We start from the raw sequence: 16,704 nt of genomic DNA on the forward strand, positions 1-16,704 counted from the left end.
CGGCCCTTTGCCTGCAAGCAGCAGGGGCTGCAGGTGCTGCAGGGGCTGCATGCTCCCCGAGCCCGCGGTGCCAACCGACATCCCATTGGCTCAGCCTGGAGCATGGCCGGCTGCCGATTGGTTGAAAGAAGTAGGCGGGAGGGAGGTGTGCCCTGACGTTACATGGGCTCCCTCGCAGCACAGGATTGTGGGAGGGACGGGGCGACGGGGAGGAACTAAATACCCGGAACGACCTTTGCGGGCCAGGACGGTCACCGCCCGGAGCCTATGTCTCCGCCCACCGGCCGCGTGGGCTCCGCCCCCGCCCCGCCAGCGAGGCCATCAGGTGATCGCAGGCCGCCGCGGTCACGTGGACGGGCCGGCGCGCCCCGAGCTGGCCATGGCGGCCGCGGTGTCCGGTGTGGTGAGGCGGGTGGAAGAGCTCGGGGACCTGGCTCAGGCCCACATACAGCACCTTAGCGAAGCCGCGGGGGAAGACGGTGAGGGAGCGCCGCAGAGGGAGGCGGGCGGACGGTGGGGAGACCCGCGGGCCCGCCGCGCTCGCTGGCCAGAAGGCGCGGCCTGCGCTCCTAGGCGGGGTCCCTGGTCCTGGCCCTCCGAGGGCTGGCGCTTCTGAGCCGGCCCCCATTGGGCAGTCATTTACCCTCTCCTCAGAAGTCGTGCTGCCAAGGCAGCGGGCTTCATACGCCTTGAAACCCTTTCTGTTTACATCTGACCAGATGTGTAGTGTCGAATCTGCGCAAAGGCTAGACTCTGAGTAAAAGTACACACGGACGTTTTCCTGAATGCCTAACTGTTCCCAAATGAACGATGCTTTTTTTTTTTCATCCAGTAAATACAGAGAGGCGTGCATGACAGTTCACGTTCTCATTACTGCCTTGTAAATTTCCCCTTTGTGTTCAGTTCAAAATTCAGTTGTAAATAAACGGAATTTCACACAGTTGCACTGGTGTAGTTGGAATGAGCTTCCCTCCACATCATCTCAGTCCTCGCCAAGCCTTGTGTATTCTGAGAAATGTCTGAGATGTTTCCTCAGGAGGAAACAAAAAAAAAAAAATGGGATGCGAAACACATCGTTCTTTTGACATCGGAATCAGTTTGCTTTTTATAATTTCTCAGTTGCCATTGGTTCGGCAGTACTTCATTTGAATATCTAGCCTTCATCGTGCACGAGCCTTAAAATTCTTGTAGCTAGACTCATACATTTTCCCAAGTGATTGAACAATTGGTATATTTATAGAGTCGGTTCTGCAATTAAATGGCCCACTTTCAATGAAGAACATTTGCTGGAGTATTTCTACGCCGGACGGTGTTCTTCAGTGTCCCACACACCACATTGAGGCTGTCTTTTGGTTTGTGGCAAATGAAACAGGCTTCAGTAGTGACTGTTGCCTAGTCTATATCCCGGTTTCTTTTAATTCTAGCTTTATTTGGATCATCCCAGAGCACAAATAATTTTTATTCCCTTATTGCTGAACCCAACAGTCTTTCATAGTTTTCTTTTGAAAGAATTCTGTGATCCTATGTAGAGGATACCTGGAAAGAAAAGTTCAGTGTTATATAGTTTTGGAGTCTTTATACATCTGAAATTTGACTTAAATCACAGCCATAGCTGTCCAGTGTATGAGCTCCTAGTCAGTATTGAAGTTAATTTTACCCGGTATTTACTAAGAGAGCTTACATGTATTTAAATTATACTTGACCCTTTTCCATACGACAAAAACAAAACACATTGGAAACTTATCCTTTAGCCTAACACTTTTTTATTAAGTCGTCAGTATTGAGAGTTTCTATTCAAACTAGGTTATATAAGGCGCATCTTCATTCCACTTAAGAATGCTCTTTGTATTTGTGGCCATTTTTTTTCCTCATTATTAGCAGTATGATACTGTCTTGTATGGAATTAGACCGTAAGAAGGATATTTTCCAGAGATTATGTGAGTCACTTTTCTCTCCTTCCTTGCCAGTTTACTTTAAATATTTCTAGCTAAAGGGAATGTGTTTTTATGGACTTTTCTAGCTATGCCAGCACCACACCCCTCCTATGGTAATAGCTATAACATCTTGCTTCAGCAATGACTTGGTTCAATACAAGTCTCGGCATTTACTATAATCTTCTAAGCATGTCGGGAATGCAGCATTCCATACTATTTGGGTTCACAGTAGAATCTTGTGTTCTGAGTTGGTTGGTTGGTTCTTTTGGGCCAAGGAGAGATAGGAAGAGACCTAAGTAGATAGCATTCAGTGTAGGTGAATAGTGATCTTACAGCAACAAAAATTCCTCTAAAGCTATAGTTTAGTTTTTTTACTCAGGAAAACTAAAGGGTGTTATTTATGCCAGCTGCCATACCTGATGGTGTTTTTATTCTAACACTGAATAACTTATCTCTTTATGTAACTGCAGAGGCTGGATCAGATGAGACCACACCAACTACTACATTGTCCACTAGCAAATGGTTAGGAATGGTCCCGTGTTTCAGATAAGAGGCCTAGAGATTTTAGTGTCTTTTGCTGTGGTATACATATATACATTTCACTACTGAAGTGAGATCTGAGGGAGGATAGTGTCTTTGGGACTCACAAAGTCTGAAATCAGAAGTCAAGAAAATATGGTAGTGATGGGGAGATGGTGAAGGTTGGAACGTTGGGTAAATTGTGATAGTGTATTGAAGTAGTAGAATATTTGTTTGTTGTTGGTTTTGTTTGTTTTTCTGTAGGTTTTGAAGGAATGAGGTAGTTTGCCCCATACCAAAATTTTAAAGGAATAAGATAGCCCTCTAGATTGTAATTGTAGCTATAGCAACTAAAAATGGAAGTATGCTAGAGTTGTTTACAGTCTGATATTTTCACAAAGATTTGGCCAATTAATCTTTTAGGAAACATTTGCAATTGCATTTATGAAATTACATGCATTCAGTGGAAGCTCTTTCTGCAAATTTGGGGATTTTGCATTCCCATAAAGGTTGTAAATTTATTAAGTATTTTACTTATTTCTACATTGCAAAAAATATAATAAACTGAGAACTACGTAGATGGCTCAGAAGGTAAAGCACATGTTGTGTAGTGTGGTGAACTGCTGTAAATGTGAGTTGTCGCGGGCCACATGTAATCCCAGTGTCCTCCAGGTAAGTTGACCAGCTAGACCAGCAGAATCGCACGCTCCTTGTACAAGTGAGAGGCCTTGCCTCAATATGTAAGGTGAGGAATGATTGAGGAAAACATCTTTTTTATTGTTGTTATTGGTTTTTCGAGACAGGGTTTCTCTGTGGTTTTGGAGCCTGTCCTGGAACTAGCTCTTGTAGACCAGGCTGGCCCCAAACTCACAGAGATCCATCTGCCTTCTGAGTGCTGGGATTAAAGCCGTGTGCTACTACCACTTGGCTTGAGGAAGACATCTTGATGTCAGTCTTTGCCCTCCACGTGCATCCTGCATGTGTGTGCTCATGTGTGTAAACAAGCATACATATGCATGTACACTACACATAACATACCAAGAAAGAGTGAGCTGTATACTTAATTCCTTAGTAAAGTCTCTTAAGAATGCTATTTCTAAATTTAAGAAATAGCAACAGTGAATTTAAAAAAAAAAAAAACTTTAAGCCTTTGCTTTGAAGAATAAATTTATTTCATTGTGATTGGGTTTTATGTATGAAATAATATTTTAGGTAAGAAATTGCTATCTTTCCACAGTATAGTTTCTTTATATCATTTCTGTTACATAGTACTTTTTTGTTTAAAATGCCCTTTAGATTTATGTAAAATAATCATGTTTTTATTACTTTCAGATCACTTTTTAATTCGGGCCTCTGCAGCTCTAGAAAAATTGAAACTCTTGTGTGGAGAAGAGCAAGAATGTTCAAATCCATCAAATCTTTTGGAACTGTACACACAGGTACTAACACAAATGTGATGTCTGGCTTTACTGAGGGTGTGTTTAATGCACACATTCGTGTGGACGTGGAGACTTGTGGACTTGTGTGTATTCACGTGGAGATCAGAGGTTGATGTCAGGTGTTTTCTTCAGTCACACTCCATCTTGATTTTTGAGACAAGGTCTCTCGTTGAACCGTAACTTATGGATTCAACTGGGCCAGCTGGCCAGCCAGTGAGTGCCAGAGAAGTACTTTCTTAGCCTCCCCAGTGCTGGGATTACAGGTACCCAATGCCAGGCTCAGCTTCTTACATGGTTGCTGAGGATCTAAACTCAGGTCCTAATGTTCGCATCAAATACTTCATTGACTGAGCCGTCTTTCTCAGTCCCTGAACTCTGGCATTTTGATATCAGATTGATTATTTAAATGCTAGGCTTCCAAAGGTTATATAAATAAATAAAATCAAATTTTATTTATAAAGTTTATAAATAAAATCAAATTAATTGTAAAGCATTGAATTTTGCTAAAAAGAAAAAAAAACCTGCAGTTTGAAAGGAGTAAGATTCATTAGATACATAAAGAAAAATACTGCTATTAAAATAATTATTGATAACTAATCAGAATACTAGAAATTAATGCCTAATTTTCTTCCCTGGAATTCACCTTTTCTTAGGATGATTCTCACAGTAAACATGATTGCTGTGCTGTCATCATATGCGTTCGTGACATTTTCTTGTTACTTTTCGCTTTCTGTCTTAGTTTGGGTTTCTATTGCTGTGAAGAGTTACCTGACCACAACAACTTTTGTAAAAGAAAAACATTTAATTGGGGTGGCTTACAGTTTCAGAGGTTTAGTCCATTATCACCATGGCAGGACATGGTCGCATGCAGGCAGACATGGTATTGGAGAAGCTGAGAGACCTACACCGCTGGCAACATGAAGCAGTCTGAGGACTGGGCATGGCTTGAGCACATATGAGAACTCAAAGTCTACCTCCACAGTGACACACTTCTTCCAACAAGGCCACACCTACTGTAACAAAGTCACACCTCCTAAGAGTACCACTCCCTATTGGGGCCATTTTCTTTCAAACAACCACACCTTCCTTTTGGGTGGTATATGCTTTCTTGGTCTTTCCAAACAAGCTGACATCTGAATGAACTGTATGCCATTATAGTAATTGATACTTGAATAGCACTTTATAGTTGGCAAAGTGCTTTCGTGTGCCCTTTCTTGATTGCTAAGAGAGTAAAGATAAAGTAGTTATGAAAAATGGAGGACTTGGTTAAGTTTGGAAAGTGCACATTTGTAGCACTGTGCTTCTTCATAGGAGGTACATATGAGTGTTACTGCCTCCAAGCATGACTGACTTAGCCTATAGTAGCTAAACCCTAAGAACTAACTTGGAAGTCTCTAGCTCTTCAGAAAACTTTTCACTCTTGTCTGCTATGGTGAGTATTCTGCTTGTCTTTCACATGAGGATCCTCTAAATACTGAACTTCCCCCAATACAGTAGAATATCTAGGGATACAGACTTAGATTTCCCATGCCTTGAACTCTGCTCATGACTCTGATTCCTTAGCTTCCTCTGTAAGATGCTCGTGGCTCTGAATCAAGATTGTAAGAAGCTGATCTCTCTGCCCTTGGGGATAAGGCTTAGGCCTTATTACTTAGGTATCACAAATTATGCTTGTAGTGTTTCATGTGTTTTACATATTCATTTTACTCTTAAAGAAAGGAACTTTGAAAGGTACTGGTTGTCCATAGTTAGTTTTGTGACCAGTAGAAAAACTACCACTGTAACCCAGTTTCCAGCAGATTAAAATAAGTAAGAGGACTAAGGAGTTTTAAGGTCTTACAGGCTGCTGGGGACTCAGTGTTAGAATTGCACATATTGATGGCATACTTCATTTATGTGGTGGCATACTTCATTTATGTGGTGGCAGGGTGTATGCTCTCAAATACTGGCTGTATATTTGGGAACACAAATCCCCCAAAGATTCAGCATTAAAAAGTAGAATTAGACTATAAAACTTCAGGCATTTATAAATTATCCGGGAGTTATACAGATATGAGCGGCAAATAATAATTGATTACATTTTTATAATTATGACATGTTAATTGAAACATGAATCTTCATTTACTTCTTGAAACAGTAATCCTTTTGGTGCCTGAACATTTTGCTTCCTTTCAAATTTAAATACAGTGCTGATATGGTTGGGTGTCTAATAAAGGCTAAACACTTTGCTATCCTGTAAAGTTTCATCTCTTACGTATACATTTTTTGTTGTTGTTTTAAGGCCATATTAGACATGACATATTTTGAGGAGAATAAGCTAGTAGATGAAGATTTTCCTGAAGACTCTTCTCCCCAGAAAGTAAAAGAGCTTCTCAGTTTTCTTTCAGAACCAGAAATTTTAGTTAAAGAAAACAATATGCATCCCAAGGTAAGTGCTGTGTACATGCAGATTATAACAGAACATTGTCACATTGTCTTGCCGCTGTTCTGCTCTTTTGTTTGTTTTTGTTTTTCAAGACAGGGTTTCTCTGTGTGGCTTTGGTATGCTCTTTAGACTATGTTTTTGATGCTTGTGAATGTATCCTTGTTTTAAGTTAAGATTAAAAGAAAGAGGTTTGCTGAGCTTGGATTCACATGCTTTATTCCTATCACTTGGGAGGCAGAGGCAAGGGGATCTGTGAGTTTGAGGCCAACCTGGCCTACATAGTGAGTTCCAGGCCAGCCAAGACTATTTAGGAAGATCTTGTTTCAAAGTGGATGGGGAAGCCGGGCGGTGGTGGCGCACGCGTTTAATCCCAGCACTTGGGAGGCAGAGTCAGGTGGCTCTCTTGAGTTCGAGACCAGCTTGGTCTACAAGAGCTAGTTCCAGGACAGGCTCTAAAACCACAGAGAAACCCTGTCTCGTTAAAAAAAAAAAAAAAAAAAAAAGCAAAGTGGATGGGGATTGGGGGAGAGGAGGTTAATACTCTAGACCATGATCAGAAAAGTGTATTTTATGAACTACTTTCAGAATATTTATATAATGGAATTTTAATTGTATTGCATACAGAATCCTTTTCTAACACAGATATTTCCTTGTCGCCTTTACTTTTGCAAGCACTGTTTTTTGACAGTCATAAAATCTAATTGTCTTTATTGCCTTTTTTTTTTCTTTAGAGTTTTGAGACAAAGTCTCACTGTGTAATACTGGCTGCCCTTGAACTCTGTAGACTAGGCTGGCCTTAGACTCACAGAAATCCACCTGCCTCCACCTCCTAAGTACTGGAATAAAAACCATGTGCCACCACGCCCAGTCCTTACTGTCTGTTTAAATCCTGACCCTGGTGAACATTGCCGCCTTTCTTACTGGCACTGATCCTTTGTCTCCTACATGTTCTTTTCGCCATCTTTAGAAGTTTTTGCTTGCTCTTTGCCAGAACTCTCCTCTTCTTCATTGTAGAGACAGGCATTGCCCAAGGATGCCTCCTTCATGCTTTGATGTCTCTGATCTGTCTCTAATGTCCTGTTCACATGCTTTGTTAACAGCCTTCTCTAGTTGGCCTTATGTATCTAGGTATCTAGTCCTGGGTTATTCTCCCCCCCCCTTTATTAAACATGTATTTGTGGGTACAATGTGTGCATGCTCATGTGTGTGCCACAGTACACGTATGGAGGTCAGAGGACAACTGGCAGGAGTCAGTTTTCTTCTTCCACCATATGGGTTCTGTGATTGAATTCAGGTTTCAAGTCGTGGCAACAAGTACCATTACCTGCTGAGCCTTCTTGATGGCCCTGCTAGATACTATTTTCAAGTAAATGATTTCTTGTATTTATGTGCCTGTTGACCGTCTATCTAAATACCTTCTTGGCTTTATGTATTCATTAGGACAGGCTTTCTGGTAGAGCAATAACCCCAAGATTTAAAGGCCATACCACTATAAACATTTTGGTTTATTTAAGTTATTTTTTCATATATAGCTTTTCATTATTCTAGCAAATTAATTCTTATTCTTTTCTGTAGTTCCTATTTCTTTCTAGAAAAATAGATATTATCTTGACTCAAAGTCTTCATAAAAAGGGTATCTTTTTAATGAGAATGGATTTTGCATTTTTCCAAGTAATAGTAGGGGAATTTTCTACTATCATATTTCAGCTTAATTTTTTTTTTTTTTTTTTTTTTTTGGTTTTTCGAGACAGGGTTTCTCTGTGGTTTTGGAGCCTGTCCTGGAACTAGCTCTTGTAGACTTAATTTTTAATACTACTTGAAATTAAAGAGTTATTTTGCTGTATATATATCAACAGATGACAATATTTTTACTTAATTCAAGCATAAGCATTTCTCTGTAACCTAATCTGGGCACATTCTGTGATATGAGAATGCTTTTAGTTGCTTAATTTTCTTTAGAAGTTTGATTTTGTAAATGTATGGCTTTTTTGTGGATATGCCTTTTGTGTTTCTTTTCAGCTGTGCGATTTGCTTGGGGATGAGCTACTGGAATGCCTCTCTTGGAGACGAGGAGCCCTGTTATATATGTACTGTCACTCTCTAACTAAGAGAAGAGAGTGGCTCCTGAGAAAATCTAACTTGCTCCAGAAGGTAAGAAACAATTTCATTTATGATTTTGATTGTTAGCTTTACAGACTTTAGAACATTTTATAATAACAGTACTGAAATCAGAGATTCTGGGCTAGTAGACCTACATTTTATAATGACAGTAGTGAAATCAGAGGTTCTGGGCTAGTAGACCTACATTTTAGGTTCATGTGCTCTTGGGATTTCTGTAAAGACTAAGATGACACATGAAAGAACAGCATTTGGAGACTACTACATGTGTTTCTCAGGTTCTTGAGTTTTATTTTTGTTTGAATATAAGATAAAGCTGTTAATTTCTAAATATTTTCTTTGGTGAAAGAAGTTTTGTTTTGTGTGTCTCTTTGTAAGCAAGGTAATCCTGAGAAGCCTGTAGGACCCTGCTCCTAAAACATTATGACACTGTCTGTTCTAACAATTTTTATTCCAAAGACATGAATCTTAGTATTGTGTCACTAAGAATTCCAGCTCAGTCTAAATGTACCCATAGTTTGCATAGTCTTGAAAATGGGAAGCCATACTTTTAGGTAGAAAAAATTAGTTATATCTGAATCATAAAACGGGCTAAAATAGAGTTCACTATATTTCAATATATAGTTCAATGTAGGACACTTGTCTAGCATTCATGATGCCCTAGGTTAAGTGCCAAGTACTGCAAAACAAACAAAACTCCGTATTTATTTTTAAAGGTTTTTTGAATTCATGTTTACAGCATTCATCCTTTGATAACATTTTTTTAATAACTGCATTGCTGCAACTTGTGTTTGTGGTTGATATTTCCTCCGTGTTCCATACTCATTATTTGGGAGGGTTTACTTATATTGCAACCGTCTCAGGGTGATAAGTCTTTATGACATTGGAATATCATAGTAATTATATGTACTTCTGTATTGGTCCATTTATCCTTGAGTAAAGATTGAGGCAGAAAGTACTTGTTTATAGTTCTGTGCATAATGCTGTAATTTATTTGATTTCTTTATTTAGTACCTTGTTGATGGGATCAATTACTTGCTGCAGATGCTAAATTATCGATGCCCTATCCAGTTAAATGAAGGTGTTTCTTTTCAAGACCTAGACACAGCTAAATTACTGAGTACAGGTAAGGTGATTTCTTGTTAACATTTCTAAGTGAAGTTTTCTTTTCTTTTTTTTTTTTTTTTAAGATTTTAGAAAGCTTGCTAACTACTCTCATTGAAATTTCATACAAAATTTAAAATGAATGCAAGAACTACAATTTTTTTCATATAATGTAGAAAAACACTTAAAACATGTTTAGTTTTAGCTAGATGTATTGGCACAAGTCTTTTTTTTTTTTTTTTTTTTTTTTTTTTTTTTTTTTTTGGTTTTTTCGAGACAGGGTTTCTCTGTGGCTTTGGAGCCTGTCCTGGAACTAGCTCTGTAGACCAGGCTGGTCTCGAACTCACAGAGATCCACCTGCCTCTGCCTCCCGAGTGCTGGGATTAAAGGCGTGTGCCACCATGGCCCGGCCAAGTACCTTCAGTTCATCTGACCTCAGAGTAAAGGCACAGAACAAATATTTCATTTTGTAACTTATTTTATTTATTTATTTATTTTATTGTTTTTGTTTCTCTGTGGGTTTCTCTGTGGTTTTGGTTCCTGTCCTGGAACTAGCTCTTGTAGACCAGGCTGGTCTCGAACTCCCAGAGATCCGCCTGCCGAGTGCTGGGATTAAAGGCGTGCGCCACCACTGCCTGGCTTTATAAAAATCCCAGTACTCAAGAAGCAAAGTCATAAGAAATTGTGAGTTCAAGATCAGCTTGTTCTGTATAGTGAGTTCCAGGACAGTCAGGGTTACATAGCAAGATGTGAGAAGTGTGTGTGTGTGTGTGTGTGTAGTTTTGCTTTTATTCATGTGTTCATGTGTGAGTGAATTTATGTGCATGTATGTAGGTACCCACAGAGGTCAACAGGATGCAGAACCTGGAGTTAATTTAGAAGAGTTAATGTATCATGTTACTTTTGTTTTGACAAGAACTAGATTTGGCTATTAATATCATACTAGAAGTAAGTTTTAAAGGAGATAGACTTTTAGGGCTTTTTATGTGCTAATTGTACTTGATAGGTAGAAATTGCTTTACACATAGAAAATATAATACGTATTCCTACTACTCCTGGTCTACCTAGATCTCTTATTCTAAGTCTAATTTGTCTTTATAACAAATTAACATGCTTTGACCTTAAATATTTAATTGCAAAATTTCTGGGAATAATGTTAAAGGAATAGTCATCTTTTGATGGAAATTGTCCTGGTATTCTTTTTTCCTAGTGATACAAAGCAACTTGGATATCTTTAGCATCTGTGATAGTTTAGAATTGTATGGCCTACCAAACACATGATAATACTTAAGACTGTTAGTGTACTCAAATATAAGATGTATTTTAACAATATAGTTATATCACTGATCCTAGAGCATCCTTCAAAATAAACTTTGTGTTCATGGATGCAGTTCAGAAAATTTATGAGAGTTCTGAAGTTATGTACAGAATTTAGGCTATAATCTAGAAGGGTTCCACCAGTGAAATTAATTCTCAAAGAAGGTTCTAAAGAGGCCTCATAGAAATGTTAAGAATAACTAAATCGTTATTTAAAATATTATTTGACAATACTCTGCTTTGTTTGGGGAATTTCTTATCTAGATAAAAGACACAGCATTGATTTAGTTAGAATTGTGCTAGTGATAGTGGGCTTTTCTGAGCATTAGTAAATGGTATGAAAAATGTTTATTGCTAAAGACATTATGAGTTTTTCAATAGCTGATGTTGCTTTCTATAAACTTAACTCTAATTTCAAAATAAATGACCTTCCCAGGAATATTTAGTGATATTCATGTGCTGGCTATGATGTACAGCGGAGAAATGTGCTACTGGGGATTAAAGCATTGCACAGATCTACAGTCAGAAAATAATGAAGTTGATACTGATGTTTTTGGAGCAAGTTGCACCACACACAAAGAGCCTTTGGATTTCCGAGAAGTAGGTGAAAAAATTTTGAAGAAGTATGTGTCGGTGTGTGAAGGACCTCTGAAAGAGCAGGAGTGGAACACGGCGAATGCTAAGCAGATCCTGAGCTTCTTTCAGCAGCGCTGTAGCTAGGTGTTCCTCTGTCCTCACTGCTTGGAAGAAGATGGGTGAGATGGAAAAGAAGGCTTCAGGAGAGGCAATGTCTACACTGATCCTAAGTATATACACTACGTAAAGATGCCCAGCATGGCTACCCTTCTCTAATGCTATCACCATTCATTGTATAGTCCTAAATCTGTGAAAAAGTAGTCTCTCCCTTCTAAAATAGCATATATGTTATTCTAACTGAACTGAACTGCATACAATCCTGCCACTGGTGAGGAGAGCCCCAGTTATATTTCACTGTGGTAAAATATATGTAACACAAATCTGCATACTTCAAAGATGAAAATCAGTTTTCTCCTTGTTTCAGATATATAGATCAGTATAAATGTAGGCAATTAAAAGATTATAACTATATTTAGATTTCATTTCCAGTAATCTTAAATGGCAAAAGATTTTAGGAATGAACCATTGTATTTATTTTGCCATGTATTACTAATAATACTTAAATTATTGACTTAGCTACTTTATAAATTATTTTTCTTATTTTGTTTAAAACAAAAACTGCATGGTTTCTCCAGTAATGAAGATAAAAATCAGTGTAAATGATTCTATCAGTTCAGATGCTTTTAGGGCACATCTTTGCATATAATGAACTTTACATATGTTTTGCCTTTATTAGGATTGAAATGCTGATGGTCAGAGAGCCTAGTTTGCTGTCTTGCTCACCAACTTTCTGCCTACCTCAACTCCTGTTGTCTTGGGATAGTCTGTATGATGATCCCTTCTGATGCACTAGACTTCTGTCCCAATGACATCTTTACATTCCAGTAATTTCTGCTCCTGCACCTTGTGCATTAGCCATACTCAGTTTCTCTTTCTAAAATCTTAAGTTTCAGTAACTGATAACAATTCTCCGCTTTTCAGCTTTTAAAATTTCCTTGTTTTTGTTGGTTTCTCTCTATTTTTATTCTACAGCTTTTATCCTTTTTACAGGTTTCTTTCTTGACTGTTCTTCTGACTCTTAGCCTCTTTCATGCTTTCTTTGCCCTGCATTTCATGGGACGTCATCTGAACTACTCTCCCCCATTGTTTCCTCTTCTGTCTTATCTGGTAGTGTTGTCCTTAGCTGGCTTTATTCATCCTCCATCAGCTGTTTATTCTTAGGAGACTTAGTTATGTGGAAGGCATGTAGTCTTTCAGAGTGTGTTTCTACATGTGTGACTTCACTTAGAAGAACGTTGACTGTAAGCAACGAAGGTGCCTGTCCTTCCCCACTGTGGTAGAGTCAAATTCATTAGTCAAATTCTGAAGGAGTCAACTTATATTTACTCATTTTTCTGTTTTAAAGAAAAATAGGTTACCTATTTTTTGATGACCAATCTTTTCTAGTTCCTTGTTTTCTTGTTGTTTCTCACTTTCTGTCTTCATGTAAGTTCTGTCTTCTTTCTCTTTCTTGCTTTTTACTCCAAATGCTCATGCTAAAGAATATCTTTCACAGCCATTTGGCTTGCAGTGCCCATAATATCAGGCTGATTTCCCTGCCAGGAACTTGAGCCCCAGTCTCCTTGCTTCCTCTGAAGTTTATTTCTAACTGCCTATTAAATACTGACTGCACAGTAATTTTAAGTTCAGTATGAGCAAAAGACAGATACTTCATTTTTAATGGAAAATCTTCTCTGCTTCACCCCCCCCCCCCCCCCGGAGTTTTGTGTAGTTTTTCAGGAAGAGAAACAGAAGGTTTACCTTCCCAGCCTCATTTCTATACTCACTCTGATTTGTCTTCTAGATCAACATTTTTTCAAACATCAAAATTACAGGCTTCTTTTTGATCAACAAAATTCTGAATAGGCAATGGTAGCTAGGGGAGATTCCTCCATCCCTGCTTCAACTCCTGGCATATCTTTATAAAACCAAGATTTTTATGTTTCCTAGCATTTTAGCAAGTTTTATTATGAAAATACTTTGGCTTTCTAAAATTAAATAATCTTTAATGTGATTTTTAGAAGCACAGACTTTTTCAGTGGGTCATAGTCAATTAATCAAGTTCTTCCAGTACTTTCCCAATGCACTTATGTGTTTCAGCCTCAGTACCTTTGTAGACACCATTATTTCCAGGCCTCTCTTTGTGGTCAGGTAAATAATTTACTTGTATGATGTACTTTTAGTAATACTGTGTCCAGAGGCTGTTTTCAGCCCTTTCCAGTAGAAATTAGATATTCCTTCATATTTTTTGTCTTCCTTTTCCCACATTACCACAGCACAATGTGTTGTAATTATTTTTCTTACTATTAAATGAACTCCATAGCTTAAAAATTTACCTTTGCACATACTGTTCATTGCATGGTAGGTAGTTATGTTTTTTGAATTAATGAGGCATGATTTGAAATGCCAAATTTTGCACAAAAGCGTTGCTGCTATTGCATTCCAAACTGCCATGCCCTCTATACCAGTGGTTCATACATCAAAAAGGAAAATATATTCCTCAGAAGAGTAAAGTGTTACTTGGATACTAAACCTGGGAAAACAAGACCTTATCTTCAGAAGCTGAGAACTTCATGTTTTGCCTTTATTACCTTTGTGGACTCACTGGTTGGTACAATTATGAGGGTATTCTTGGGTGCTTTTGTATAATTTACTCCCTCCCCCAAACAATTGGAGAACAATTTGTAGACCATAATAGTTGCAGGACTTTTTACTGTGGTATTATAAATGAACAACACATTTTGTATTCATTTAATCTTGATGAGTAAATTCTTTTATGTATAATGAAGTAACCTCAAAATACCAAATATTCCACATATGGACAATAGTTAAGCCTCCAATCGATTTTTCTCAACAACTGTTGTATGCCTACTACATGCCATGTCTTGTCCTAGGCACCAAGGATAGAGCTTTGGAAACACTATCATCCATCAGTAGATGAGGAATATACAGCATGTCAAGGGATAATGCTATTGAGCATGATGTAGGGTGTAAGGGACAAGTGTGACTTGGAGGTGGGTGCTGTTTTATTTAGAGTGATGAGAATGGCACATCTAAGCACCTGTCTTCAATTTCCATCCTGTTATTTAGATACCTTGTATATTCAGTACTGTCAAAGATTTTCTTAGGGAAGTCACCACCTACAACCTTCTCACTTTTGCTGCATTGAATGGACTTCTTATCAGTGGCATTCCTAATGTCTACTGCCTAAAGGCCTTGGCATTTTATTCATTCCAAGTAGTTTTCCTACTACCTTCCAGTTCCCTTTTCTGTCTTCTGTAAGGTTCCTATATCTGTCCACAGAAGCCAAACTCTGTAGTTTCTTTAATATCACTTCCCTATATATTTAAAACAATATGAGGTAACATAGTTTGGGAATATTACGTTAAGAGGTACTTAATATGTCACAATTAATGTATACATTATATATTCATGCTGATGTTCAGTGAGTTTTGTTTTCCTACTTCTAGTGAAAAATCACTTTATCTTCAGTTGGAATTCGTTGCTGTTTACTGAGATGTAAAATGTTATAGGATTTCCCACAATCCTTAAATGTTTATCCTTAAATGTATGAATTTTCTGATATGGATCAGGCTGTGAGACTTGAATGTGAGTTTGAGGCCAGCCTGGTCTACAAAGGAAGTTTCAGGACAGCTAGGGCTATTACACAGAAACCCTGTGTCATAAAACAAAAACAACAACAAAAAGACTAAGAGACTGTCTCTTACTATGTTTATAGGCTTTTTGGCTACTGTGTATTATTTGGTGTTAAGGCACATATGGCATTCCCTTGTCTTTTGCATACAGTAGAGTGAGGTAAGAGTCATGACTAAAAGCCCACCATAAAGTTACATTCCTAGTGTTACAGCCTTGCCGTCAGTGCTCTGATCTTCATTAAAATGTATGAGCTGTGTGTGAAGTTGTTGTCTGACTTATCTTCATGACACTTTAAAAACCCACTGCTACTAACATGGTCTACTTTAGATTGCTTGTATCCTTGGTCCGTCTTTTAGGGTCCCTTTTGTAACTATGAGGATAACCCATCTGCCACAGAATCCAGGATTCCATAGTTCTCTAGTATTACTTATCCTGAGTTCTTTTAATATAAAATGAAATACATTATGGAAGTATTATATTAACATAAGCTTAATATAGCCGGAATTAAAAGTATTCATTATATACTTATGCTGGTGTTGAGTAGTTTGGTTTTTGCGACTTTTAGTGACATTTTCCAACTACAGTGTTTTGGAACATGATTAATAAAATAAAACCACATTACTGTACTTGTTTCTTGTTTTATATTTTATTCTTGCATCAGAATAAAAACATTTCCTCTCAGTTTGCTGTCCTGATTTTTGAATGGTTTTTTTTCTGGTCCTAATAACTTGCAGACAGGTTAGCATAATGATTCAGATAGTGAGTTCTGGAGCTAGAAGGCCTGAATTAATTCACAACCCTGCCATCCTAACTGTAATCCTATGTAAATTACTAAGGCTTTTTGGCTTTTAATATTCTATTTCTCTATTATTTTTAAGTATGTTTAAATGGTGCATTTCTGTGCTCATGGCCCGCAGAGGCTAGAGGCTTCAGATATCAGGAGCTAGAGTTTCAGGTGATGTGAGTCAACTGGGGTGGGTGTTAGGATTCCAACTTCCATCCTCTGCGAGAGCAGGAGGAACTCCTAACCACTGATCCACCTCTCCAGTCCATTAATCTTACTTTCCACAAATATTTCTATAAGGAATCTGAATTCTCATTCAATAGATAATTCACATTTCCTTGTAATACAAGAGCAGTGGCATTTTGTTTCTTCATGCTTAACTGACTTAGTTTCTCATGCTAATTTTCTTTCTATGAAAATAAAACAATGTAGGGAGGAGAAATGCCATCTAAGTAATTCTTACCTTTTCCTGTTGACCCGAGCCTATGCTTGACCTATTTGCTAGCAATGGTGTGTAGAAAAATTATTTTAAATTTAGATTCTTACAGAGCCCCAATTGCCCGGTCGTCAAGCTTTGTTGAACTTCTTGTCATTCAGATCCTCAGCTACTACTTTCTGAATGATGGGCCCTATTGCAAAGCATTTATGGTCTACTACTGAGCAGTGAATACTGTTCCATGCGCCATATATTATTAATTCTCCACTGTTTTAATATTTATATACTGGCGACTT

General features: G+C 38.1%; 1 protein-coding gene across 1 annotated transcript; it reads left to right on the forward strand.

Moving 5' to 3' along the window:
* Window positions 1–204: 204 nt before the first annotated feature.
* LOC121433023 (UPF0600 protein C5orf51 homolog) lies at window positions 205–15,860 on the forward strand. The gene is made up of 6 exons (XM_041631255.1): window positions 205–479; window positions 3,786–3,892; window positions 6,174–6,320; window positions 8,337–8,468; window positions 9,447–9,561; window positions 11,293–15,860. Exons 1-6 carry the CDS (start codon window positions 380–382, stop codon window positions 11,574–11,576), a joined length of 885 nt encoding a protein of 294 aa, XP_041487189.1. The 5' UTR covers window positions 205–379; the 3' UTR covers window positions 11,577–15,860.
* Window positions 15,861–16,704: the final 844 nt, after the last annotated feature.

The sequence above is a fragment of the Microtus oregoni genome, unplaced genomic scaffold (assembly GCF_018167655.1).
Source record: "Microtus oregoni isolate MIOR12 unplaced genomic scaffold, Mior012 000036F_ref0000092, whole genome shotgun sequence".
Classification (NCBI taxonomy): domain Eukaryota; kingdom Metazoa; phylum Chordata; class Mammalia; order Rodentia; family Cricetidae; genus Microtus; species Microtus oregoni.

What these genes read in the sequence shown, in the direction of transcription:
- LOC121433023 (XM_041631255.1), top strand. Translation starts at nt 380, where the DNA reads ATGGCGGCCGCGGTGTCCGGTGTGGTGAGGCGGGTGGAAGAGCTCGGG. An exon ending in AATCTAACTTGCTCCAGAAG is followed by an intron (nt 8,469 to 9,446) that starts GTAAGAAACAAT and finishes TTCTTTATTTAG; the next exon opens with TACCTTGTTGATGGGATCAA. An exon ending in AGCTAAATTACTGAGTACAG is followed by an intron (nt 9,562 to 11,292) that starts GTAAGGTGATTT and finishes TGACCTTCCCAG; the next exon opens with GAATATTTAGTGATATTCAT.